Raw genomic sequence first — 27,956 nt, 5'->3', positions numbered from 1 at the left:
TTTGTTGTGGGCAGTTTTATGTAAAATTAAGCTTTTCTGAAACTAAGTGTCGAGGAAGGAGAAATCTGTACATACCATGAGGCAAAACTGTGAAATGCATTTGCATCAGAAATCTTATTTTAAGCATCTATAGTTGACCACAGATAGACTAATCCCCAGTAGTACAGCATTTTTATTGCTATCAACATCCCAAAAGGTTTACTGTTTTTAAAAAAAAATAAATCATTGGCAGAATCGTATTTGTGTTCAGTGGAACTGTCTAAGTGACATGTAGCTTCTGCCAGCAGTCCTTGTTCCTTGCTAGGCCAGGGTACTCTATGAGTGACACTATTATTTATTGGGAAAGCGTTTTGTTCCTGCACGTTTGGGTTAGTTACCCTGGTAATATTCCACTCCCCCCCCCTCCCCCTAACCCTAACCCTTCAATACTTGGCTGGGTTCTTGTTGACTTTGTTTAATCCTTCTCTACAGCAGGGAGCCTGACGTCAGCCAGCCTTTCTTTCTCTTGTGTGTGTGTGTGTGAGTGAGTGTGTGTGTGTATGTGCCCCGACCTCAGCCTCACACAACAGGGACAGGGAGAGAGGGAGAGCGCAGCAGCAACAGCAACAGGAGCAGGACCACCACCTTCCACCAAACTCGCCTTTGCAAGCTGACCAGGATGGGTAAGTACACTCGCACAGGCAGGGCGGCATTGTACAGTTAGCTTTCTGTCCTCCTTTGTGTATGTGTGTCTGTGTCTGTGTGTGTGTGTGTGCAGAAGCGCTGAAGTTTGCAGTCAGGAACCTTCCCCCTCTGTGAACTGGAAAAAGGCTTTTTTTGCGAGGGGAATAAAACCCCTACAGACCGTTACTCGGGATTTTAAACAAAAAAAGTTGCTGGAATAATAGCAGGACTTTAATGTAACTTTATATTGCTACGTCCCAGAGCTGGGTGGGGGGAGGTTTGCTCCTCTCCCGCTTGTTGTGCAGCCCAAGTTTTAGTTGATTTGCAAAGTTTGCCTCCCCCCACCCCCTCTCGGGCTGAGTGTGAAAGCAACACCTGGAACCTCTGGAATATACCTGGGGGGAGAGCCCATCGTCTAGTCCCATTTGCAGTGAAACCCTGGCTGTGTTAATGCAGGAGATGAAAGTATTTCCAGCTGACTCTGCCTGTATGTGGGATAAATGAGTCAGGCGGACTGGAATAAATTTGCTGGCTGATTTTTGTCTGCAAGGATTTCTTTTTTTTTTGATTTAAAGGGTCTTTCATCAAACGCAACTCAATTCACAAGTCCCCAGCTCCAGATCAGAGAGTTTACAAAACACTTTGTGATGCTTTTGATCAAACTCATTTATAATCTAAAAGCAAAAGTAATATATTTTAAAAATGTGTTTTTGATAAGGATGTGAAACAGAGTGCTGATTTGTGGCAGCTGTGATACAACAGGATATGCTTTGAAAGAGATGTGTCTGGCAAGATAATCTTGGATTTCATACTTATTGTGTTCTGATTCCAGAACAACTTTTATTAAGAACAACAGGAATCTGCATGAATGCACAATTGGTGTTTGAATTATCACGAAGCCTTGTGTGTGAAAATATTTGTACATTGTCCTGCTGGATTTTGTGCTTTTTTTGATCTACTAATAAGTTTATTACTTATTTGACAGAAGCCATATGATTTTCTACTCCACTGTTCCATGTTTGATTACTTTTTTTTCAGATAGGCTGTGACCACAGATCTCAAAGTGCCTTTTACAGCATTGCAATAACACCCAGCGTACTGTGGGTTTAGTTTATTGTTGATCAATACTTTTAATGATCTCATGATGTATTTAATTCTCGGTCTTTTTGGAGGATGGGTAGGTGGGCTGAAGTTTCAATAATGAGAGAGGGAAGAGATTTTGGGGCAATTGGCAAAATAACTTGAGGGTGGCGTGGGGAAGAATGTTTCTCATGTGCTTAGGAATGAGAGGGTGGTGGGTGCAGATTCATTCATAGCCTTGAGATGGGAATTGGATAATTTTGAAGGAGAACAAAATTGCAGGGATATGGGAAAAGAGCAGGCTAGAGGGACTGAAAAACAGAAAGTGCCGGAAATACTCAGCAGGCTAGGCAATATCTGTGGAAAAAGCAACAGAGTTAATGTTTCAGGTCAATGACCTTTTGCCTGAACTGGAAAAAGTTAGAGATGTAGCAAGTTATAAGCAAGTACAGAGGCAGGGGAAGGGGAGGGATGGGAACAAAAAAAAACTAAAGGAAATGTCTGTGGTACAATGAGGCAGAAGGGATTAAATGACAAAAGGAGTGGAACTAACTGGATTGGCTTTTGATAGAGTTAGTGGAGATTCCATGGGCCGAATGTTTTTTTTTTCTGTGCTGTACTATTTTGTTTCATGAAATCTCCTCAAGTATAGGAGGAATTGTCAAATTTGACTTATGAAACATCATTAGTGGTTTGTAACTAATGAAATATGGGTATTTTTCTAAAATAGAAATTCTAAGCCGGGGTGGTGGGGTGGTGGGGGGGGCGGGGAGAGGAGAGAGAAATTATTTGTTCCAGGCCATCACAAGTCCTGATTGACCTGATGTCATAGAATCATACAATACATGATGAGGCTATTTGGCCCATTGTGTCTATGCCACCTCCTTAAAAGAGCCATCCAGCTCTTTGTCCATGGCTCTATAATTTGTTTTCCTTTCAAAGGGGAATTGGATAAATATTTTCAAAGTTACTATTGAACTTGTTTACAGCACCCTTTATGGCAGTGCATTCCAGATCAGAACAACTTGCTGCATTGGAAAAAAAATCTCCTCATATCACCTCTGGTCCTTTTGTCAATTATATTCAATCAGCTTCCTCTTAATCACTGACCCTCCTGCCCGTGGAAACACAGTAAATAAGGTGAAAACATCAAAATCTTTTGTAGCTTTGAACACCTCTGAAATCTATTTATGCAGTCATGCCAGCACGGGCTCCCATTTTTTTTTATTCATTCATGGGATGTGGGCTTTGCTGGCTGGGCCCAGCATTTATTGCCCATCCAGGGTTGCCCTTGAGAAGGTGGTGGTGAGCTGCCTTCTTGAACCGCTGCAGTCCATATGGTGTAGGTACAGCCACAGTGCTGTTAGGGAGGGAGTTCCAGGGTTTTGACCCAGCGACAGTGAAGGAACGGCGATATATTTCCAAGTCAGGATGGTGAGTGACTTGGAGGGGAACTTTCAGGTGGTGGTGTTCCCATCTATCTGCTGCCCTTGTCCTTCTAGATGGTAATGGTTGTGGGTTTGGAAGGTGCTGTCTAAGGATCCTTGGTGAATTCCTGCAGTGCATCTTGTAGATGGTACACACTGGTGCTACTGTGCCTCGGAGGTGGAGGGAGTGAATGTTTGTGGATGGGGTGCCAATCAAGCAGGTTGCTTTGTCCTGGATGGTGTCCAGCTTCTTGAGTGTCGTGGGAGCTGCACTCGTCCAGGCAAGTAGGGAGTATTCCATCACAGTCCTGACTTGTGCCTTGTAGATTGTGGACAGGCTTTGGGGAGTCAGGAGGTGAGTTACTCGCTGCAGGATTCCTAGCCTCTGACCTGTTCTTGTAGCCACAGTATTTATATGGCTAGTCCAGTTCAGTTTCTGGTCAATGGTAACCCCCAGGATGTCGATAGTGGGGGAGTCAGTGATGGTAATGCAATTGAATGTCAATGGCAATGGTTAGATTCTCTCTTGTTGGAGATGGTCATTGCCTGGCACTTGTGTGGCACAAATGTTACTTGCCACTTGTCAGCCCAAGCCTGGATATTGTCCAGGTCTTGCTGCATTTGGACATAAACTGCTTCAGTAACTGAGGAGTTGTGAATGCTGCTGAACATTGTGCAATCGTCAGTGAACATCCCCATTTCTGACCTTATGATGCAAGGAAGGTCATTGATGAAGCAGCTGTACATGGTTGGGCCAAGGACACTACCCTGAGGAACTCCTACAGTGAGGTCCTGGAGCTGAGATGACTGACCTCCAACAACGACAACCACCTTCCTTTGTGCTAGGTATGACTCCCACTAGTGGAGAGTTTTCCCCTGATTCCCATTGACTCCAGTTTACCAGGGCTCCTTGATGCCACACTTGGTCAAATGCAGCCTTGATGTCAAGGGCAGTCACTCTCACCTCACCTCAGGAGTTCAGCTCTTTTGTCCATGTTTGAACCAAGGCTGTAATGAGACCAGAAGCTGAGTGGCCCTGGCGGAACCCAAACTGGGTGTCGGTGAGCTGGTTATTGTTAAACAAGTGCCGCTTGATAGCACTATTGATGACCCCTTCCATTACTTTACTGATGATCGAGAGTAGACTGATGGGGAGGTAATTGGCCGGGTTGGATTTGTCCTGCTTTTTGTGTACAGGACATACCTGGGCAATTTTCCACATTGTTGTAGATGCCAGTGTTATAGCTGTTGTTCAGCCCTTCGAATCCATGTCTGCTCCCTGCAGAGCATTCCAGTCAGTCCTATTCTCCAGCTCTGACCACGTAACCTTGTAAGTTCATTTCCCTCGTGCCTATTCAATTTTTGAAATCATTGATTGTCACTGCTTCCACTACCCTTGTCAACAGGGAGTTTCAGGTTATCGCCATTTGGTAATGGTTGAGAGATTGGTGTTGCATTGTATTCCGTAAGTGACTATCATTAAAAGAATGTGAGTAATGTTCTATGTATGAACTTGACATGTGTCACCACAGCGGAGACTTATCCCCCCCTTTCCTAATGTCCATGTGCGCACTTCCAGATGGGATCACAAGATAGTGATTGTGACAACACTGACTGCTTTTCCACCCCAGGCACACTAAAGACAATCGCATACACTGTCACTTCCAGCTGATTCAGTGAAAAATTGGGAATCAAAGCTGCAAACTTCTGGGTCTGTATGGCCCAGCTACGTGTTGAGTAAACCTACTGACTCATTATAATTTTGATGTAGAATTTGCAGTGTGGGTTGGTTATTAAAGTGAAGTGTCAGGGATTTCAAACAGTAGCCCTATTGCGGTGATGGGGAGAAAATTGATCCAGCGAAGAATTTATTGATTCTGCTTTGCCCTCCATTAACTCAGAGGAAGGTCTCATGTTAATGGTTCAGTTTTGTAAACAGCTGCTAGGAGGCTTGTCCTTTCATCTCTTTCCTCTTCTTCTTTCTGTAGTAAAACATTGTCTTCTGAATGGCCCAGCCAAGATTAGGAGCATAAAGTGTTGGAAATTGTACAGTGGTGAACACAACCCTTCCCTCTGTGTCTGTAACACCCAGATATATCAGCATGGTGCATTATTGGCCCTCCTTTCAGATTTGTTGACAGAAAGCACACTCGGGTCACACCAGAGCCTGAAGGCCAGTCAATAGAAATGGTTTGTGGCTGGCTTAATGTCTGGGATCAGTAAATCAGGGAGTGTGTGTACATAATCAAATGTATAATAAATAGGGGATAAATAATCAAGGGCTGATAGTGGACTGACCTGATTATTTACTTGCAGCCTAGTTGGTGGTTTGTTGAGGTCAGTACTTCAAAAGGGATGTAGACCACATCTCTCAAACTCATTCTAAATTCAGCTTGAACTATGTTAGATAAATGTCTGAGAGTGCATCCAGCCTCTAGCTGTAGTGTCAGTACAGAACAGAATAAATGCAGCCCAAATCCAAAGTCCAGCTTTTGGAGGAGTGGGATTCCCCTGAGAGAGTTTGCATTACTTCACTTCAGAGTCAGTCCAAGCCTCAATAGCTGACTTGCATCCCAGAGGTTTAGTGTTAGTTTGAAGCTGAGGCTGTTGTGCTAAACTGGTAGAGTGAATGTTCCATAAAATGTGAGCAGATCTACATTTTAATTGTAAGTAGAACCCAAGTTGATGCACAGATTGTGGGCAAGTCACCATCAACCCTTTTGTTTCTGCGCTCAGTGATGGTGTAATCGCTGTGAGATACCAGAAAAGTTTCATAGTGGTAACATTATTGTTTGTCAACGAATACAGAATATGTAGCTGTCATTTGGAGCCAAATTTATATCTTGCGCTCCTTTTTCCAATAATTGAGTTACCGTTCCTTCGTTGCAGCCGTCACTGGCTGGGTGTCCGGCCGGTGAAATGGTCAGTGTTACTCTGGAGCTGGCTGTTAGGAGGTACATGAGGGTAGGCTGGTGTGGCTTCCTTTGACCCTTCCTCCCTCTAGGGCTAGATGCACCACCCATGCACTGCCCATGGTATACGTTCATCAGCAAGACTGGTTACTGAATGTCTTTTTTTCTTTCAAAAACAATTCCTCAAAATATGGTGCTATAAGGCTTAAAAATGACCAGTTGATGGTTAGCTTGCATTTGGGGAAAAAAGTGCATCACCTGGGCTTTCTACCAACATTTAGGAAATATTGGATTGAAAGCACAATTTTCTACATTGAAACTTAGCTAAATCCTTAGAAATCAGCCTTATTTATTTCTCACAGAATCTTACACTGATCGTCTAATTCCCCTGTTCATACAGCTGTGTAGGGGCTTTTATCCAGTGGTCCTCTTTATCTGTGGTTTTTGTGGGTTACAAGATCTATGTATGATATGTAGCGCAACATACCAGAAGCGTGGTATGAAGATAAAAACTTAGTTGTATTATGCAAGTTTACATAGCCTAGTTTGTGATAAATGAGTTTATTTTCTGCATATCTCTTTCATATATAATAAACCAATCTGCTTTATATTTTTAATTATGTTGCTTGAATTACTATTGAAATTTTACTGTAAAGCCAAGGAGCTGTCTTCAGGTTGAGCCTAATGGCCTGTAATTATTCATATAACAGCATCAGCATTATTCTGGCATTATTTAATTTATCCCATCCAGGTCCTGCACAATTATTGGGCTCTCTATTTGTAGTTTTGACATGGATTTTGTGGAATTTAACACATTTGATAACCAGTGCTCGACCCGGTGAACCTAAAATGATGGAAGTGCTTTTAGCTTTTTGCATACAGTTAGAACAACGGTCACGGGCCAAGGCTATAATTTGTGACACATTGACAATGCTCTAGCTTACAATTCAAGTAGAGAAATAGGTCGCTCAAAAACTGCGGTAGTCTCTCTCACTATCTTAATAAAACTAGCTTAGGTTTTATTGTTAGTTAATTTAGCTCACACTTAAACAGAAAAAAATGTTTAGTCGCCCTGTTAGACACTTGTAGTTTTTTTTACACAAATGTATTAAGCAGATATGTTAACCATTAGGCAAAACTATGCACCAATCTGCTTTATTTTTTTTAAAAACTGGAAGGACTACTACAGAAATCTTGAACTGTGGGCTGCAAATTTAAATATTCTTTTAAGAAACTGAATGTGGAAGTGACTATTTTCAATTGCTGATGACGTCTTGTATTTTTGACAGTTTACGAATTTCAGAGTGCTTGTCTCAGGAGGAGGTTTTATATAGCAAGGGGGCATCTTCTGCAGGCAAACGTGCACTTGCTTATAATCTAGAACTGAGATGATTAGTTTCCCCAAAAGGTGACACAAATGGGTGGAGCCCGTACAAGATTTGCCCACACTTTTTATCAGCACAGCATCAGTGTTTTAGATTTTAAACTCTTGTTTCTTGATAAAACTTCCATTTGGCAAACTGGTAAATGTTTTAGTTGACCTGCTGTGCAAATTCTTTAACATTGCATCAGCTTCTCTCTGCACCCCTTTGTTGGAAGATAAAAGTGTAAAATAGCAGTTGTCACAGGCAACAGGAAGAATATGGAGGGAAATGTTTGTACAGTTCGTACAAGACAAAGTTTCTGAGGTGAAGAACATCTGTCTACTTCATGGAGTCAACAAGGACCTGAAAGAGGTTATAAATTTGAGTACTTTAATAACCACACAGTTTGTTAATGTGGGACTTAACTTTTCACAGCAGTACTGCACATCCTAATACTTTCTTTTGGAGTGTAGTGGCTGGTGCAATGTTAGCTCGGGTAGAAGCAAGAGTTGCTTATCTCAATCTTAATTGGAGCCAAACATTTGAGTGATGCAAATGATTTCTTCCCCATTAGTGACGAGCATATCTTTAGTGGGCTGCTGAGCATGGACGGGGGCCAGAAAGTAAAAACAGTTTTGTTATTATAGCATATCCTGCTGCCACAAGCGCTGACTGACTTCTTAGGTGGGTACACAAGCGACTCAACTTTTTATTTTATTCTTCCTCAATTTTTAATCAGTTGGTCCTTTTCACTAGTCTGTCAATTCAATGGAGACTGCCCATTTGGCTTTCTGAGATCTGGCCGTTGGCGAACGGGGAATCCAACGTGTTGGTTTGCCTGTACTCAGTGCAGCAGCCAACAGCTGCTTCACCTTCTCTACAAGGCCTTGTCCAGGCATCAGTAGTACTGGTAAGACAACCTCGTTAATGCCACAGTAGAGACACTATTGATCCCAATAACACAACCATTCCCAATGTCATCGTTCCTGAGAGAATAGTATTTATGGGTTTCATGACAAGACATGAAAATCTATATCTGGTGATTGGTCCCTTTAGCTGCTTCATGTGTTCCTGGTACTAAACTACCTCTGTGGTGGCACTGCCTCCACATCTACATCACCATCCAATGCCATGCAAGTTGCAGGGGCCACAGATGTGTAATGATAAAGTTGTATCATTGATCACCAGGTAAATAATAGCAATGGTCCGTGAGCCACTTCTCATAACAATAATAGAACCTGGTCCACTGTTTTGTCGTTCCCCTAAATGAGAAGTTAAGTAAATGCCCGTTGTGTAATCTGTCCCAGAGAGCACAGGGCACTGGAATTCATGTTTAGAACTGCCACACATACAACGGTTTCCTTCTGTGCTATAACCATCCATGGCTCTAAAGCCTTTAAAATTTAGCATCACGAGGAGCGGGCAGAATATAAACGGGGGGAAGAAAGTTATATGGAAAATCATATCGACTGGAATGTCCTCCTTTTCACATTCTACATTCAAGTAATAAAGTTTGTGCTGGTAAAATGTTCATTACTGACAGTTTTTTTTCCCCAGTATGTTGAAAGATTTAGCAAATGTCTTGGCAATAACAAGGGGGCATGCAGTTATATGGGTAGTGCCCTTAGTTTGAGCTGATGGTTAACTTTAAGAAACTTTCTTATCTACTTGTCCAGCTGTATTTTTCAATAATACAGTGGAACTTTGTTTATCTTAAATCATGGGGATTGAGGATATTTCCAAGCTATGCTTTATGATTTTAAAAAAAATAAAAAAAACAAACAAATAAAAATTGCAGTGATTGTTGAGCCAACATGTTTGGCATTACCGAGCTATTCAATCTAGGATTTGGCATGTTTAAACTCTTGAGTCCTAGATTGAATTGTTTGCATTTTGTGATTCTGACAGAAGAGACCAAGGTAAACAGGGGCACCAGTTAGAGCCTGCCATTCCAGTTACTGTGGGACCAGTTCCCCACGACGCCGGGCAGCCACAGAGAAGCTGCAACTTCCCATGGAGCTGGTGGGAAGGGAAAATGGGAAAGAGAACTGGCAACATTGGAGAAGGTTTTGAGCAGGTCAATTGCAGAATGTAGGCAGTGTGGGGAGATTGGGAAGTTCTTGTGGCTGACTGAAAAATAAGGGGAAAAAATGCAATTCAAAGGTGATTTTCATGACCACTGGATGCCTCGAAGCATTTTACAACCACTGAACTACTTTTGAAGTGTAGTCACCATTGTAATGTAGGAATCACAGCAGTAAATTTGCACACAGCAAACTCCCACAAACCATCTGAATTTGTTTTTGGGTGATGTTGGTTGAGTAATGAATATTGGCCAGGACACCAAGCCTGACTTCCCTGTTGTTCTTTGAAATCGTGCCATCCACCCGAACAGGTAAGTTGGGGCCCTGAGCTTAACAACTCGCTCGAAATTTGGCACCTCCAACAGTGCTGCACTCCCTCAGTACTGCAGTGGAGAGTCGGCGTAAGATTTTTTTGTGCTCGAGCCTCGGAGTGGGAACTGAACCCAGAACCTTGGCTGGGATTTTCCGCTCCCGCCTCTGGCGGGGAATTGTCGTGGGCGGGACCGGAAAATTTGACGGACCTCGGGTGGGAATTTCAGGACCGGGGAAAATCCCCGCCCTTGTGACGCGGAGGTGAAGTGCTGCCCAAGTGAACCGCGTCAGCAATAGGCAACGCTCAGTGTCGCAACTCCTTCCTCATCACCCAGCGAGATGGCCCGGCTTCAGGCTGCCACCCTGTCTCTCGTGCAAGCGGTTAGATGTGAAGTGTATGACGCGTGAAAGATGACCATGCTTGGGGAGTCAGCAACAGCGTAGCTGTTGAGGATGCTGGCTGCTCTCCTTTCAGCGGGAACTCCACAATGCTGAAAGCAGATACAAATGTACCTTAACCCCTTGATGTTTTTTGACATATAGGGTGGAATTTTACAGGCCCTTTGCAGAAGGGGTGGGGCAAAAAAATGTGGCGAGCCGCTCAAACCTCCACTGACTTCAGCGGGACCGGAAGACCCTGCTGATGGGAGGGACTGTAAAATTCCACCCGGAGTTTATTTCCTTACTTAGCTGTATCATTTGAGAGTTCATAAATACTTAATACACAGGACGGAATGGTAGTTTTTTTGCCCACTATATTCACTATTTCCCCCAAGAAATGCACAGGCTGTTCACACGAGATCTACAAATCAGACCAATATCGTGCAACTTTGAAAAATATCAATGGGTTTTGAACAAGAAAGCTGTAATATTAATTCAACTAATTGCAGATTAACACAGATATCTATATGTACAACGTTCTTCCCTGGCTTCCCTGTTTAAATGATCTGATGTCCGCTAAGGTAACAATATAGACACTGGAACTGGTCACAGGGTTTCCTTGAACTACCAAGAGAGAAATCTGTCATCATTCCAGTACTTAATTGCTCTCCATTGCTGGGAGATGCAGTTATATAGCTGGACACCATGCAAGACTGTGACACTTTGAATTATTCAGAGTATGCTTATACTTCTTGGCAGTAAAAAATTCTAAAATCTATCCTAGTTGCAAATATATTTTTTCTTAAGAAAAATGAAGTTACTGGCATGGCAGCTTAAACATTGTCCAGCTGTTGCACATTGGAGTCATGTTTTATGCAATAAAACAACCAGGTTTTAAAGAATTACCTAGAACTAGACTAGCTAATAACTGGGGCCCATGTGAGGAGCATGTTAAAGTTTGGTAACAATTTGTATGTACTGCAGTTGCACATATGTGAAATGAACTGTGTTTGACACTGGGAAAACATTTGTTGCAAAGCAAGTGAAAATTCTTCTTTAAATCCTTGGTTATTTAGCAGCCAGTAGCCCAGTTCCTTCTGCAGATTTATAATGGGGGCTGGGGACGGGCAGGTGGTGAGGTTGGGGGATCTGCTCAGTAACCAGAACACACACATGCTCCATTAGGATTAAAGTACTGAGGATATCTTTACCAGCACACCTTTTTTCTACATTGCCATTGAGAAGAGTCATTATATGTAAATGACCATATTGGCTTACAAAAGGGAATTGGATAAGCACCTGAAGAGAAAGGAGCTTGAGGGATAACGGGGAGAAGGCAGGGTAGTGGGATTTGCTGAGTTGCTCTTGCAGTGGGCTAGCACAGACACAATGGGCCAAATGGCCTCCTCCTCTGCTGTAAGCATTCCATGATCCCATCTAATTTCATCAATTCTAATGGTGGAGCGATTTGTTCACTGGGACCTCCGGTGTGCTGGTTTCCTGTGTGTAAGAGGTTTCACTTGGAGAATGTTGTGCACCAGAAATTAATTGAGCAAATATTTGCAGTGGAACAACCAGTGCCTGTCTGTAGTTCAGGCAATGGCCCGGGTAGTTGTCCAGTACATATGTTAGCTATATAACCCTGGAGAAATGTGGTTTGAGTTATCTTCCCACATTACACTGAACATGGCATTCCGAGATGACAAATTGAAACTGAGTGCTGAGGTACTGCACTATATTGTAACAAAATGCTGTTCATGTACAGTGTTCTCAGGAATGCACTACTGTTCTAAAAATCCTTAAGATTTTTTTTTCATTTAAGTTGACCAGCTAGAGACTTGGAAGTGTCACCACTGTTTTTTGGTCATTGAATATATCCTGCTATGTTTATTTTTATGACCACTAAGCAGCTCATGAGGCCCAGTTACTATTGATAGCCAAGAAGATTATCCCTCAAACACATTGGGTATAAATGGAAGATGTTGTTGTCTGCTAAGATGCTTTGCGGCACATTGTACAACAAGCTTTCTCATTAATTTGGGATTTTAAGCAATTTAAATGTCACCTGGTGACATTTAATAACAATGTTTGATCCGAGGGATATACATTTTAGAGAGGGAGGAAGGAATGTGCATAGCGTAAAACAGAGTGAAAAGCCCTTTTTTTTAAGCTGACTAATCAATCTCCTATGTTGCAGTTGCTGGATTTAGAATCACAGAATGGCTACAGTGTAGAAGGAGCTGTTCGGCTTTCCATGTCCCTGTTGGATCTCTGCAGAGCAACTCAGCTAATCCCAACGCCCTGCCTTTTCCCTGTAACCCTGCAAATCTTTGCTCTTCATGTAAAGATCCAATCCCCTTTTGAAAGCCACAACTGAACCTGCTTCTACCACACACACAGGCAGTGTTTTCCAGATCCTGACCACTTGTTGCATTTAAAAATAAAAGGTTTTTCTCCTGTTGCTTTTTTGGCTCTTTTGCCAACCCCCCTTAAATAAGCTCACGACCCTTCCGCAATCGGATCAGTTGCTCTCCATCTACTCTGTCCAGAGCCCTCAGGATTTTGAACACCTTTCACAAATCTATATATGGATTGGGATTTTAACTCTGACCCTCTGCTGCTCACAGCTATTCAGCTGTGTGAGGGGCGTGATAGTGAGATATAGATGAGCTTTTTATCCTGAATGGGAGGATAGGGCCTATCGCTAAGATGGAACTGGAGACTGGTTGTCAGAATAGGTTAAGTGTCTCCCTTGGACTGGATGGTGTTCTTGTTACTGTTGTTACTGTGGCGTTTGGGTGTTTCTGGAAGATGTGCAGCACAGAGAAACTGGACATTGAAAGCTGGGGCACAGGGGCTAGGCTGGGCTTAGGGCTGAAATGAGAGTAGGGTCTGGAAGAGATGCAGTAGGTGAAACCTGGGCCTTGGATATGCATAACAGGGAATTAAGCCTGGGAGTGAATGGAGGGGCAAGGCAGGATTTAAGGCAGGAATGTGTCTCAAAATTACCCTTTCCTCATCATCAACAGCAGCAGCAGCAGCAGAAGCAGAGTAAAGACACCATATTTATTGATGATTTCTCCTTTCACTTTTCTCCTGCCAAAAACTCCAGCTTTGAAGTCCAACAAGGACTAGTTCTTACGCCTCACCACCATTCCCAGGAACAGAACTGCAATGGGTGATGGTCAGTCAGTCCCTGTGGATTGCTTCAGATTTCCAGAAACCTATATACGGAATCTAGGCTAACATTTCCAGAGCAGTATTCTACCCACGAGTGAACGGAGAAGATCCCACGCCGCTATTTAAGAAGAGCAGTGAAGTTCTTCCCAACGTCCTGGCCAATATTTCAATATTTATCCCTCGACCAACATCAAAAACAGATTATCTGGTTGTCATCACATTGCTATTAATGGGAGCTTGTTGTGCACTAACTGGTTGCTGTGTTTCCTACATCACTGTGGTGGCTACAATTCAGAAGTATTTCATTGGCTGTAAAGCGCTATGGGATATCCTGAGGTATTATAAAGCACCATATAAATGCAAGTCCTTTCTCCTTTCCATATTTCCTCAAATGCCCTTTTTTCCAGGTTTTTGCACTTCACTGCACCTAGACCACACTCATCAAGGCATCCCTGAGACTCCTACAGCAATGCTGGTTATATTAAGTGTTTTCACACAGTTTCTGTTATATGGGTGGGGGGAGCAATGGTTTGTTCTGTCAGAGAATGGTCCAGTGATGGAAAAGCATGTGATAGTTCAAAACCAAACTGCAAAACACAGAAAGTCTTGTTGTACCACCTACAAGCTGGTGTTCAAGATGTTCAGTGTGAACTGAATGAAATCTTTGTTTAAAGATTATATTGCATTGTTGACCCACACTTGTTACCGGTTGTGTTCTAGAAAAATAGATAAGTCAGCATGAAAATTCTATATTTATACATCTGTAATGTGCTTGTCTAAAATGTAGCACATTGATCAACATGATGCAGTTTATAACTACAAATATCAGTTGTTGCTTTAAAGCAAATTTGCCAATATTTTAGTTTTTAATTATAAATTTATTTTTCTGAAAAAAAAAACTTATTTTATGGGCAAACAGTTAGGAAAGAGCAATGTAGCTGACCTACACTGATAAACGGAGTGACTGTTACACAAGCCGCCATTCGTTTCTGTGTCGCACCAGTCTGGCCATCAAATGATGTGGTGCAATATGGGTACTTTTCAATTTATTCCTGCTCGTAACACTTAGAAACTGTAGGACAGAATTGAAGGTGGCAGGGCAAGTTGTTAACGCTATTAAAGTGTACGGGATCCCCGGTTTTACAAATAGAGGAATAGAGTACGAAAGTGAAGCAGTTATCCTAAACAGTTATAAATCCCGGGTTAGACCTCAGCTAAAGTATTGTCCAGTTTTGGGCACCACATGAGGACTGCCATGGCTTTGGACAGGGTTGGAGAGGAGATTTACCAGAATGATACTGGTGATGAGAGACTTTAGTTATGTGGAAAGACTTTGAGAAACTAGGGTTGCTCTCCTTAGAACAGAAGGGAAGATCCAATAGTGATGCTCAAAATTATAACAGGATTTGATAGAATAGATTGGGAGAAGCTGTTTCCAGAAGCAAGGGGATTGCTAACCGACAGCAGAATCAGGAGGATGCTCTTTACACGGTTAGTTGTTCTGATGTAGAACAGACTGTCTGAAATGATTCTGGAAGCAGATTCATAAGATTTTTGAAAGGGAGTTGGATATGTAGTTGAGGAGGAAACATTTGCAGGGCTCTAGGGGAGAGAGCAGGAGTGTGGGACTATTTTAATAGCTCTTTCAAAGTGCTAGCAGAGGCATAATGGGCCGAATGGCCGCCATCTTTCTTGCATGATTCACACACACCACAACACACACGCACACACCACATCACAACACGCACACTAGACCACACCACACCACCACACGTACACGCACACAACGCATACCACGCACACACACAACATGCACACGCACACCACAACACACACCACACATCACAACACGCACACTACAACACACACATACACCACGACACAGAACCCACACATCACACACCACATACACACACACACTACAACACACACACATACACACACATACACACATACACACACACACACACTACAACACACATACACACATACACACACACACACACTACAACACACACACATACACACACATACATACACACACACACACTACAACACACACACACACATACACACATACACACACACACACACTACAACACACACACACATACACACACACACACACACACTACAACACACACACATACACACATACACACACGCACACTACAACACACACATACACCACGACACAGAACCCACACATCACACACCACATACACACACACACATACACACATACACACACTACAACACACACACATACACACACATACACACTACAACACACACACACTACAACACACACACATACACACATACACACTCACACATATACCACACACACAACACACACACACACTTCTACCACCAGAATCACTCATGGTCCAGATTCGTGCAGCTGAACTGCTAGTGGGGTGGGCGGGGGGATGGGGGCCGTCGTGGTGGTGGTGGAAATGCAGGGGGAGGACTTGCAAAGCCTGTAAGTAAAGCTGAAAGACACCATTACTCATTACTCAATGACAGTGAATATGCTCTCAGATTATAAAGGGACAATGTGTTCACCCTTGCAACCACTTGTGATCAGAAACCCTTAACTTTTCAAGGCCTAATATTTCTTCTCGGTGCTGCCCTGACATCCGCAGCAGGGGTGGAGACAGCCTGTGCAACAGTTGGCCCTGTTGCTCCTGATGACCTTGTGTGTCCTCTGGAGAGCTGAGGCCTTGAGGGCCCCGCTTGCTTTGTCTGTCCTCCTGTGGGCAGCTGCTCCCTCTGCGGTGACATAGGACAAGGTTGAGGGGATCACAGGCAAAGGGGACTTGGAGAGGACAGCCTCTGGGATTACTGAGTGAATGACCCAGAGGGGTACAGCGGCCACTCCTTCTCCGTATGGGTGCCCAAGGGCTCTGGCTTGACTCCTTGAGAAGAAGGGGCACCTGGAGGGATGTCAAGGTGCCCATCTCCTCCTCGTGTTGCCACTGCAGGAACTCACCCATGGCTACTGTGATGGAGTGCAGGTCTGCACACATCCCTGCGTTCTGCTGGACCAGGGTCTCCATGGCATCCACCATCCTCCCCATGGAGACCTCCATACGCACACATGTGGGCACCACTTCATCAGGGAGCAGGCAGACGCACTCCTCTGACTCATGAGCCACTCTGTTGAGGGCTTCCAACAGCTCTGCTTGCTTTTCCCCACCTCCTGCTGACTCTTCAGGATGAGTTGAAAGGCCAAATCCAGAGGATTGTCATCTGACTCGGACCCTCACAGATGCCTCTTCCCCAGCAGCCCTCGGAGTGTCGGGGAGCTCGGCTGAACCTGCCTCCTCCTGCTGTGGACACGTGTCTGTGTGGCGACCACCAGATTGTGAACCCGAGCCTGCTCTAGATCTAGTTCCACCGAGGTGTGTGTCTCTGCGCTGGTGGAGGGTGTGGGTAAGGTCTGTGTGTTCCAGGCTGCATTTTCCCAGCTCTTCAATGGAGAAGGTGTCCTCTGGGCTGAAGATGAGGACATGGATGGAGCTGAGGGACTGGCTGGCTGAGGGTGTTGCTTGGCAGAGCTCCAAGTGAACCAATGTAGAAATAATTCGTGCATGGCAGCAGAGTCAAAAGCAGGAGAGAGAGCACTCACAGTTGTGTTGAGAGAGGGATGATGTGGTGCAGGTAGGGTCCACGTCCTCACCAGCCTGCATGATGGCAGGCTCCTCAAAGTGAGTGAGGGATCAAATATAGGCCACTCCACCCCCGGCCTGGGACCTCTCCCTGTTGTTGTGAGCCAGCTTCTCCTGCATGGAAACAGATGGAGAGAGTGTGAGCAGGACACATGGCACTGGGTGGAATGTTTGTGTGGTGAGCGGAGCCATGGACAGGATGAGGATGTGAGCTCCAGAGGATATGAGCCTGATGGAGATGTGAGGGTGTGTGTGAGAGTTAGTGGGGTTGTCCCTTGAGGTGTGAGATCCCTGTGGATGTGGGATGGGTTTGGGAGTGTGTGAGTTGAGAGCAATGAGAAGAGTGAGTTACCCTGGCGGAACAGGTGAGACCATTCATCCTGTAGTGGCACTGGGTGGCTGTCCTCTTTTACAGGGCATTGGCACTGACCATTACTGCCCCCACCTCCCATGCTGGATTGGTGACCTTGCTTGCTTTGCCCAGAGTGCGGGTAGAGGAGTTCACAGTGGGCCTCCGCTGCGCCCAGTAGGTGTTGCTAAGTTTGGGGGCAGTATATTTTCTCCCTTAGCAGCCACCAGTTCCAGCAGCTTCCTATCCCTTGAAGAGTGCCAGCTCTGCGCAGGGGCAGCCTTTAACATGGGGCCCGGTTTACTGAAGGCCTGAGGTGACGGTGAGACGGGCGAATCAGAGGCTGCCCCACTAGCGACCCGGCGTGTTTCCCAGGAATGCATTATTGATGAGGCGGGACGCGCTGGGAAGGAGACGATACAGCGTGAAAAGCCGCCATTGCGGCCGGCAGGTAAAACGTCCTTTTTTTCCTGCCCGCTACTGCACTTAGAACCATAGGACACTACAGCACAGAAAAAAGGCCATTCGGCCCTTCTAGTCTGTGCCGAAATATTATTCCGCTAATCCCATTGACCTGCACCCAGTCCATAACCCTCCAGACCTCTCCCATCCATGTATCTATCTAATTTAATCTTAAAACTTAAGAGTGAGCCCGCATTTACCACGTCAGATGGTAGCTCGTTCCACACTCTCCCCACTCTCTGAGAGAAGTTCCCCCTAATGTTCCCCCTAAACCTTTCCCCTTTCACCCTAAAGCCATGTCCTCTCGTGTTTATTTCTCCTAATCTAAGTGGAAAGAGCCTACTCGCATTTACTCAGTCTATACCCCTCATAATTTTGTAAACTTCTATCAAATCTCCCCTCATTCTTCTACGCTCCAAGGAATAAAGTCCTAACCTGTTTAATCTTTCCCTGTAACTCAACTCCATAAGACCCGACAACATCCTAGTAAATCTTCTCTGCACTCTCTCAATCTTACTGATATCCTTCCTGTAGTTAGGTGACCAGAACTGCACACAATACTCCAAAGTTAGCCTCACCAATGTCTTATACAACCTCACCATAACATCCCAACTCCTATACTCAATACTTTGATTTATGAAGGCCAGTATGCCAAAAGCTTTCTTTACAACCTTTATTATTTTTTAAAAATTTATTTATTATGGGCAGAATCGTCCCAAATTTGCCCTATGAATGTACTTCCCCTTCAATCTCGACAATATAAGCCGATTCATAGGAGTGGATTTTTTTTTTCCACTTTCCCTGCCACCTTTTTCAGTTCCCCTGCTCCCCATGTGAAGGTATGACTATAAATTCTAGGCATCCTTCCAATACTTCATCGAACTGGCCTCTTTTTCTCAGGGGTTAATTTCATTGCAAGGACGGAATCCCAATCCATCTTCTGTGAGGCAGGAGCTTTGGCTGCCAGAAGTAGATAGCTCTGGCCCCAGCTCGCTCTTTGCCAAGCAATTATGCATTATTGACGCAGGCTTCCCTGTCTCTGGCAGTGATGTTACCTGAGAACACAGCAATGAGCCTCTGGGGTCTCTGCATAGTAGGAGGGGGGATTATTGGAAGAAACTGTTGACATTGTTGAACTGGGCAATTCGACTATCTTTGGGGGAACTTTAGAAATCAAGGGGGAGGTTTAACTCCCAAAAATGGTAGATTTGGTTAGGTGAGATATAAAAAATTTTTAAAAAAAATCTCAAACCTGAATGCAATCCGCCCCCCCTCAAACCTGTCCTCTTGTGGTTTTAACTGGGGGTGGGGTGGGCCAACAAACTGCTCTCGAGAGGCAACTTTCTCATTTAAAGATTGTAATTAGGCTCCCTGCTTCAGATTTTATCTCCATTTTTAAATTTAACCCAGCAGCTGAATAGAGGTGTAGACTGCTGCATGGGAGAATAAGTGCCTTTCCAGCACTGCTTGTGGGCCAAGAAGAGCAGGAGAGCATCCCCCAGGCTCCAGGAACCACTATCACCTTCTTCAGCCATGACGTTCTCCTGCTGGCTGCCCCTGACGCTTCCGATCTCTCTCTCCTACACCCCAACCTCTGATCTTCTCCCTCCCTCCCCCCTTTCTCTGACCCCGGCCTCTTCTCCTGTCTGGCTTTCATCCTCCTCCCCCCACCCCCCGGCCCCCCTGGCACCCAGTCCTTCCCCATCTTGGTCTCCGATTTCCACATTGCCCCACCCAGCCCTCCCGAACTCTGGCCTTCAGCCTCGACACAATCCACTCCTTGCCTCGGATCTACCCACACCTACCCCGCCTCCTCCCCAGAACCTGATCCTTTCGGTCCGCCAACCTCTGTCCATGCCCCCACCATTCTCCAATCTATCCACCCCCCCTCCGACTTTCCAATATCTTCCTCCTTCCTCCCTCCCCTCCTTCCTCTCTGTTCCTTGGCTATGTCCTGGCACTTAAAGGCTACTCACCTGACAGTCAGTCAATGTCTCAGTCTTCCTGATTGTGGCCAGCAAATGGAGATAAAAAATGTTAATTGGGTCCTGCCCTGTACTTCCGGGTTTCTTGACCTCAGAACAGCCCCTGTCCTGCCAATCATCGCCTTAACCACCTTAATCTTTACCTTAACTTCTCACACTAACCTATATCAGTCATTGGCAAAGGAGCCCTGGTTGATTCTTAAATGGAACTTCCCCAAATAGCTGGGAGTTTATTGGCAATTTTGAAATTGGAGTGATAAGTATCGACTGCTTTAGCATGTAAAGTGTGAGTTTGGTCCTGAGATTTATATCAAATCCCCCTTTAACATTGCATTTGTGAAAAAATGCTTTGCATTTCCCTTCTGTGAGAATCCCAGAATCATACCTATTGTATTTTGTAATAGTAATTCAACGAGCCAAGTGAAGCTTATTTATTTCCTTGCTTTATGGGCTATTAGAGCAGCCTTCCAAGGTGTTAAACAGTTCCTCAGAGGCCAGAATCAACACTTAAGAGTAGATGATGAATGTTAAAGAGGCAAAGTACCAGTACATTTTTACTCAAAAGTGCCTAGGATCGGTTAGCTTATCTCTGAATTATCCCATTAAAAAAATTGATAAAATAAATTGGTTAGGACGGTTAAAGATTCAACCTAAACTCCCCTCCCTCCCTTAACCCCCACCAGCACCCCAGTGACTACAAGAACTGTTTCATTTTGGTTTTGGCAAGATTATAGGGAAAATGTTAGTTGTCAAGTTGCTTTGGTTCAGTTCCACTTTGCACCCGCCTGATTCATAAAAGAAAACAAAAGTTTTTGTGGTTATAAGCAGGAAGTTAATGAAAGCTTTAGATAAAGCTCATTTGTATGTAGAAGCAGTGTCTCAAGCTTTTAGAAATGGAGTTCTATTGAAAGGGTGTTTTGTTGATGTGGATGAATAGCTCTGGTGTGTAGTGGCAATGCCCCTATAACGGTCCTGGTAGCAGGGAAGATTTTCTTCATTTTACCATGTTGCAACATGTATTCTAATCAGGCTGGGTCGATCTCAGTCTTGGAAACAATTTAACTGTATCTGACTTTAAGAGAAAATAAAATCCTCTACTGTAGAGGTTTTGGTTCTTTCAAGACAACTATAGTCCAGTGTATTAAAGGATTGAGTCTGACACCACTCTTAGGAGGTCATTCAGTTTATAACAGACAGCTCTTTGTACAAAGGGTCCCTACAGTAGTCGGTCAGTGCGGGCAGTTAGATAAAACTTTGCTGTTAATCTATTGCACAGAAAAGCTTAAATCATATTTGTCTTATATACCTGAAAGTTAGCTCAAAGAATATTTAAGCTACCATTTAGTGAAAAGACTGGTGCATATTATATTAAATTGATGTGTTGTAGATAACATCTTCCCTACAAACATTTGGATGATCTTGGGGCTTGAATATACTAATGTGCATGATCAATGTTGAGAAGGATCTTTATTTCAGAGCGTTAAAAGTGTTTGTACTTGATTCTAAACTGATTTCACAAACATCCATGGTCCTTATAATCTTTAGCTCCAGTAGCTCTTTACATGCATGTATCACAACTGTTCCCCCCCACCCACCCACCTCCACGACTGCCTCTTTTTTTTTCTTCACTAGGTTATGTTTCTCAGGGGCTTGTCTCTGATCCGATCACGTGAACTCTAGTGGATTTTGTTGTGATCCGTAACATCTGTCTGTTCCTTTTGCTATTCTGAGCAGAATGTCCACTTAAAACTGTTTAACGTGGGAATGACCGGTGCAGCTTTCTAAATGAATCATTTTCGTCCCCCCTGTTCATGTGGTCTGAATCCTCAAGTGTAATACCCAGCACTTAATAACACATTGATAATGCAAGCCTGCTCATTGCAAACTAACTCCATAGTTTTTAACCTTTGGGGTGTTGATGACTACATACCAATAATAGGCCCTACCGATGGCCCAACATATTTTGCACTGAAGAAGAGTCATATGGACTCGAAACGTTAACTCTGTTTCCCTCTCCACAGATGCTGCCCGAACTGCTCAGTTTTTTCCAGCATTTTCTGTTTTAATTTCAGATTTCCAGCATCCGCAGTACTTTGCTTTGGTATCTTGCACTGTATTTGGAAAAATGAGCTTTCACTGACTTGCCAGCAATCTCAGATATAAGTTGCTGGTTTTGTTGTTTTTCCCCTTTTGGTTTTTCTCTTATTTCTTGCTTTCGGATGACAGCTGGTTTCCAGCCAGAGTTGTACAAAAGCATTATAGTCCCATAGTATGTGCAGTGTGTGAGATATTGATACCGTAAAATAATTGACTAAAAATAAGTTTAAGCAAGGGATCATGGATCAGGAGCTTATTCCATGAGGCAATCCCCTTGTGCGTTTTTGTTCTAATTTTCTGACTTACACCTTTTCTCTTTTTCCTTCCTTCCAACGCACAGATTTTCCCTTTTTTTTTGTTTTGAACCCTGATGGCACTGAATTTGAAGCCATTGAACTGATTCAGCAATAGTTTATTTTCTTGGGTAAATGTTCCAGTTTTAAGTGTGTGGAAACATAAGCATTCTGTAAACTTTGAAAAGTCACTAGGAATGGATCCAAACCAATGTCAAATAAGTTAGTTTTACATTGTTTTTGGCTCTTCATAGAACACTGGCAGATGTTATGGAAAATGAGCCCCGTTCGTGGGGGAGGGGGTGACTGGCTGTTTACATAGATTCGCACTGCTTGATTGCCTGCAGTTAAGATAGGAGGGAATGCCCGAGCCTGAATTTAAGATTTGAAACCTCTAAATAATTGTATAGAAGGTAAACTTGATGAAACCCGACCTTCCCACAGGCTACATGTTTTATATGTGTATGTTGGGCTGGTCAGGATTGATTAGGTGAGGAGTCTGGCCACAAATTTATGACCAAATTCTTAAAACTTGGCTGTTATTTTTAATTAAACGAGTTTTTGTTTCTGGAGTGACAGATGTTTGCAGTGGTGCTAGCACTTTGGTTGTGTGTCCGAGTATTCCCAGGCTGTATTTGGTAACATTACTAATTTAGAAACCTATATGAGCAATCTCTGACATCTGCATCGTATGCTTTTGACTTAGCTCTATGTTTTATTCCCTGCACACAAACCATTGTTATAAACTTTTTGGCCACTTTGAGGGTGACTGGGATTATTTTCAACGACAGCAATAACATTTAATTTCACTCTCTGTAAGCTTCCTTCATCTGTGTCTTTCATAAGCCCCCCCACCACCGATTTGAGAAATTGGGTAAGGGGGAATTGACCTATCACCAGACATTCGCCGACATCTGCAATTTCACTTCAGGAGGTGACCTTGGTTGACGTCGACATTGACCTCTGGTTTTTATTCTGTTGCCTCCTTTCACTGGAGGGAAAGCTGGGCATGGAAATGCCTCGTTTGAGAATCCTTGTGAACATCCTCACTTACATGTTAAAGTTGCATGATCCTACTTTTTTTTTTTCTTTTCATTTCTGTTTGAACAATGTCCCGAATGTCCCGGTTCAACTCCAGCACCATCCCTCATATCCGCCCCCCACCTCAGCTGAGTTTCTGATTTCAATGTCACTGTGGGGAGGTCTCTTGATGTGTGGAGGAAGGGAGCAGAGTGGATGAAGGAAGGAAAACCCTCTGTCATACTTAGGAGTGCCATTGGCCTGGGAGCAGGCTTCCTCCTGTCTTTCTGAACTGTAGGGAATACCTGGATTGGAGTGACCACTGAATTTGGTGGGGTTGGTGGGCAGTGGGAAGGACTGGGGAAATTAATAGGCTCACATGGAGGGTGGAATTAACTTGGGTGTGAATGCAAAACAGGCGATATCTCCTTTCTTGTCAATTATACAATCCGTCCAATATTCAGGAAGGGGATATTGAATAGGACATATAATAGGCGGTATATGCGACACTGCCTGTTTTGTTACCCTGACCAATTTGAATTTCACACCAATGATGGTCTTTAATAAATTCCCCCAGGAAAAATCACTTGAGCTTACTTTTGCTTATAGTTTTAGCAAAGCCCCAGTTTTAACATAACCCGCCTGGTGGGAATGGGCAGGTTTACAATGGGTGCCAATGGAGAATGTAACGAGGCATAAAACTAACGTCCAAAGCCAGACCAGCTCCATTGCTGCCCAGGTAGGCTCGGTTAAAATTGGGGCTTGGAATGTTTGAACTTTCTCTCTGCGAACCTGGTTATATTCACCACGTTTAGCTACGTGCCAAAGTTTAAAAAAAAAATGGAAAATCTGTTTTGGAACATTAGATTGGAAAAATCAGCAGAGTTTTAATTCCATAATCAGTTTCCCTTCCTGTGATACTTGTTCAGCTTGGTAGTTACACCGTGTGTAGGGCAGCTCAGGAGATCAAAATAACTGTACTATTTTGTACAAACTGAGCAAAGGTCATAATCCAGATTTCGCTGATTTTGGCTTGGAACCCATCAATAGTAATTTGCAACAAAGACAACGGTGCAGTTGGCTTTCCTTAATCATGACCTCCTTCTCATTCTGACCATTCTGGAGAGGTGAGGGGGAGACAGACTCAATGAGGAGGAGTTTTCCCAGGCAAGGGAGGCAGGTCTGCCTGCGTGCAGCGTTAAATCCCTTCGAATTGATGTCGGGTTAGGTCCTGATATCATCCTAACCTCTTCTGAAATTGAAGGCAACCAGGGAAACCCCCTTGGATTTGACCGTGAGTAATTGAGGTAATTAAAAAGGCCAATTAGAAACTGTTTTAACTCACAAATCTGGATTTCTCAGCCAGTTTGTGGATTTGCCAGCACCTCTCTCGGGTCAGCAAGGTGACGCACAGTGCGTAGAGTGAAGCTGACAATCTGGGAAGGTTTTGATCAGTTGCACTGAAGAGCTCCAACCACGGCCATTGAGAGAGTGCTGTTCCAAGCTCTTGTTCCTTCAGGGAGTGCTTTCACTGCTTCACAGTTGACTGCCAACTTCTTGGAAGACCTTCACCTGTCTTGCACTTCACTCACCTTCAGCTGTACTTTCACGCTAACAGCCTTCACTGCAGCTAGGAGCAGCTGATGGTGCAACATCTTCCACCTCTGCTGAGGGGCAAGACCAGAGACTGTATCACCATCAACTGCTCCAGCAGCAGCAAGAGCAACACCAGCAGCAGCACCAAGTGCCATCAACTCAGCCATATGCCCCTCCTGAGGACGGGTACGATGTACAGCAAGATCCAGCTGGAGGGAGGCAAGACCTTCCCAACACAGGGTCTACAGAAAGTCAGCTCTCCCCACCTGTGTTAGCACCAGGAGGCTCAGGCTCTCTCATGAGGTCGCTGTTGACATTTGCAGCCTCCTGGAACAAGACCTCCTTCTCAATGAAGCTGATGGAAACACCATGCCAGTGGCCAATAAGGCACCTGTCACAAGAGCCCCCATTCCCCCACCCCTACACCCCCCTCCAACCCAGGTCTCTTGCCAAGTTGTGTTCACCTGCTGTAAAGAGAGAAAGCAGAGAGATGTGAGTGTTCATAATGGCGTATGTGTGTGTGTGTGTGTGTGTGTGTGTGTGTGTAGGAGGGAAGGACAGTGTTTGTGGAGGGTGTCTGCGAGGCATGGGTTCAAGAGAACAGTAAGCTTAGGGTGAGTGTTGGCAGCTCAAGTGGGGATGTGAGGTGCCTGGAGAGAGAGGATTAAGTGGAGCTACAAGGTATGTTGTTCTGAGGAATTCTGTACAGGAGAATGCTGGGAATGTCAAAGAGTGGGGCTTGGCACCTGAAGCTGTGACACCCCTCACCATTCCCACCATCTTGAGGCCCTGGTTTCTCTTGATCCACTGTGTCCAGTTTGGAGGAACCACATTTTTACTGCTGAGTTCCTCACCCTCTTCCACCAATGCCTGCTTGGTTGGAGAAGCAGTCCTCTTCCTCTTGTCCTTGGGAGACCTCCTCTCACTGCAGCCCATCAGATCGCACAGCAAGACCTCCAGGTAAGAGTGAGACCTGGGGAGAGGGGGGTTGAGTTGGTGGGTGGTGGTGTGAGGTAGTCCTTCCCGGGCCTCTACCCAATTCTTGTGATTGCTGCAGCCTGAAAAATCCAAATGCTCACCAGCTTTTCTGATCCATGCGGGTTCCTTTGATTAGAACTTCTTCCTTTGACAGAACGATTTGCCAGGGAACCCGGAGGAGGGATGCTGAGACTGCAGCTCTGGGAAGGAGCTCAGCAAAGCCTGCTGATCAGTGAATCAGTTCCCTGATGCACAGGGAACTGTGGTCCTGCCCTTCCTTTGGGCAGGGACTAAGCACAGAAGATTCTGCCCAATATGAGTTTGACTCTCAAATGCCAAAGTAATATTGCACCCATCTACTCCCTGTCCTTTATTAGAGAGATAAAAGCAAAATACTGCGGATGCTGGAAATCTGAAACAAAAACAAAAATACCTGGAAAACCTCAGCAGGTCTGACAGCATCGGCGGAGAGGGATACAGTTGACGTTTCGAGTCCGTATGACCCTTCATCAGAACCTTTATTAGGGAGAGTTGCCCGCTGTTGAGTTTTTCAGTGTGCACTGTTGCCGGGGAGAGCCTGTACCAGATTTGTACCTCACACAGAGAAGCCTTCTGCTTTTGTTGTCTGCCTTTCAGTTTTATGACCTTTTATATTTTATAAGTTGAGAGACCTGGATCAACACCACCTCTTTTTGTGATTATTTCTTGGCTTTATTTTCCCTTGTGAGATGGAAAACTGAAAAATCTCCGCAGGCAAGTAGTTTTAATGATGGGCACTGCAGCCAGTTGACTCACAGGAATTACAGCACAGGAGGAGGCAATTTAGCCCATTATTTGTGCCAATGCTGGATCTTCGATTGGACCACCTACTCTAATTCCATTTTAAATGCCTTGCAGTGTTGGATTCAACAGCTACTTGTGAAACAGTGTCCAGTGTTTTAACATCTCCAAATGTGAAAGTGTTTCTTCTAACTTCCATCTCCTTTGAATGATAATTCTATCCTCCCTTGTTATTGATTTGCTGGCCCATGGAAACAATCTTTAACTATTTACCTTTGTAGTTTTGGAAAACCACCTTAGATTCTGCCATTATCCTCTTCCTCGGAGTGAAAACAATTCCTTTCTTTTCTTTGTAACCTCCACTTCCTGGATTAATTCCACTGACTTTTAACTGTGTGCCTTCCTTAGCACTAATACCCTACCCAATATTGGGAACCCAGGGGTCCAACTGTGGTAAAAGTTAAACATTATTTTCTTGCCGTTATAATTTGTATAAAACATAGAAAATTAGAATTTTTATGGCCTTTTTTTTATTTGTACTCCCGTCTTTTGTGTCTACACTTGTAACTATTTCCGTTTCTCCATTCTGTAACTATTTCCGCTTCTCCATTCTGTTAAGAGTTTTTCTATTTAGCGCATGCTTCCTTGCACTTTTTTTTTCACCAATAAGCATGACTTCACATTTCCCTCCAACGAATTGCGTTTGCCACATTTCAGCTCAGTCTTCTCATCAACCAGTTTCTTTCTGCAATTTCCACCATCCTTGCTCACAATTTGCCTTGCCCCTAAATTGGGGGGTGGGAAAAAAGGTCCTACTATGATACCTGGGACACGTCACTTCCCACCTCCTGCCAACCTGAAAAACATCCTCTTTATAGAGTCATACGGTACAGAAGGAAGCCATTGTGCCTGTGTTAGCTCTTTGAGAGGGCTATCCAATTCAGCCAATTCCCCTACTCTTCTTCCCCAGAGCGCTGCAAAGCTTTCCTCTTGTGTATATATTCCATTCCCTTTTGGAAGTTACTATTGAATTTTCTTCCAGTATATTCCAGATCATATCAAATGTAGATCATGATTTCAACTTGCCTCTTGTACCATAACCCCCTCAATCAGCTACTATCCTTTTAATAAATTACGTGTTTTCATTTGCATTTGATTACTTTGGGCTGAATTTTAAGCTGAGTGGGTGGGCGCCCGACCCGACCTGACCGAGTGTAAAATGACGTCAGGTGAGTATCTCGACATCAGTGCGCACTTGTGTGATATTTCGGTTGGCAGACGCACGCCGGAATCGGCAGCGCGCCTACCGACAATTAGAA

At 44.2% G+C, this 27,956-nt stretch overlaps 1 protein-coding gene across 2 annotated transcripts in view; it reads left to right on the top strand.

Moving 5' to 3' along the window:
- Window positions 1-457: 457 nt before the first annotated feature.
- Window positions 458-27,956, top strand: part of gpm6bb (glycoprotein M6Bb) — a 209,140-nt gene continuing 181,641 nt past the window's right edge. The window contains exon 1 of one of the 2 annotated variants that reach the window (XM_078559358.1): window positions 458-662. In XM_078559358.1, the coding sequence (XP_078415484.1) occupies window positions 659-662 (4 nt within the window). In that variant the 5' untranslated portion in view covers window positions 458-658. The remainder of the gene's footprint in view (window positions 663-27,956) is intronic. The other variant, XM_078559356.1, reaches the window with a different exon arrangement.

The sequence above is a fragment of the Cetorhinus maximus genome, chromosome 16 (genome assembly GCF_964194155.1).
Source record: "Cetorhinus maximus chromosome 16, sCetMax3.hap1.1, whole genome shotgun sequence".
Lineage (NCBI taxonomy): Eukaryota > Metazoa > Chordata > Chondrichthyes > Lamniformes > Cetorhinidae > Cetorhinus > Cetorhinus maximus.
This window is presented reverse-complemented; position numbering and strand designations above follow the sequence as displayed.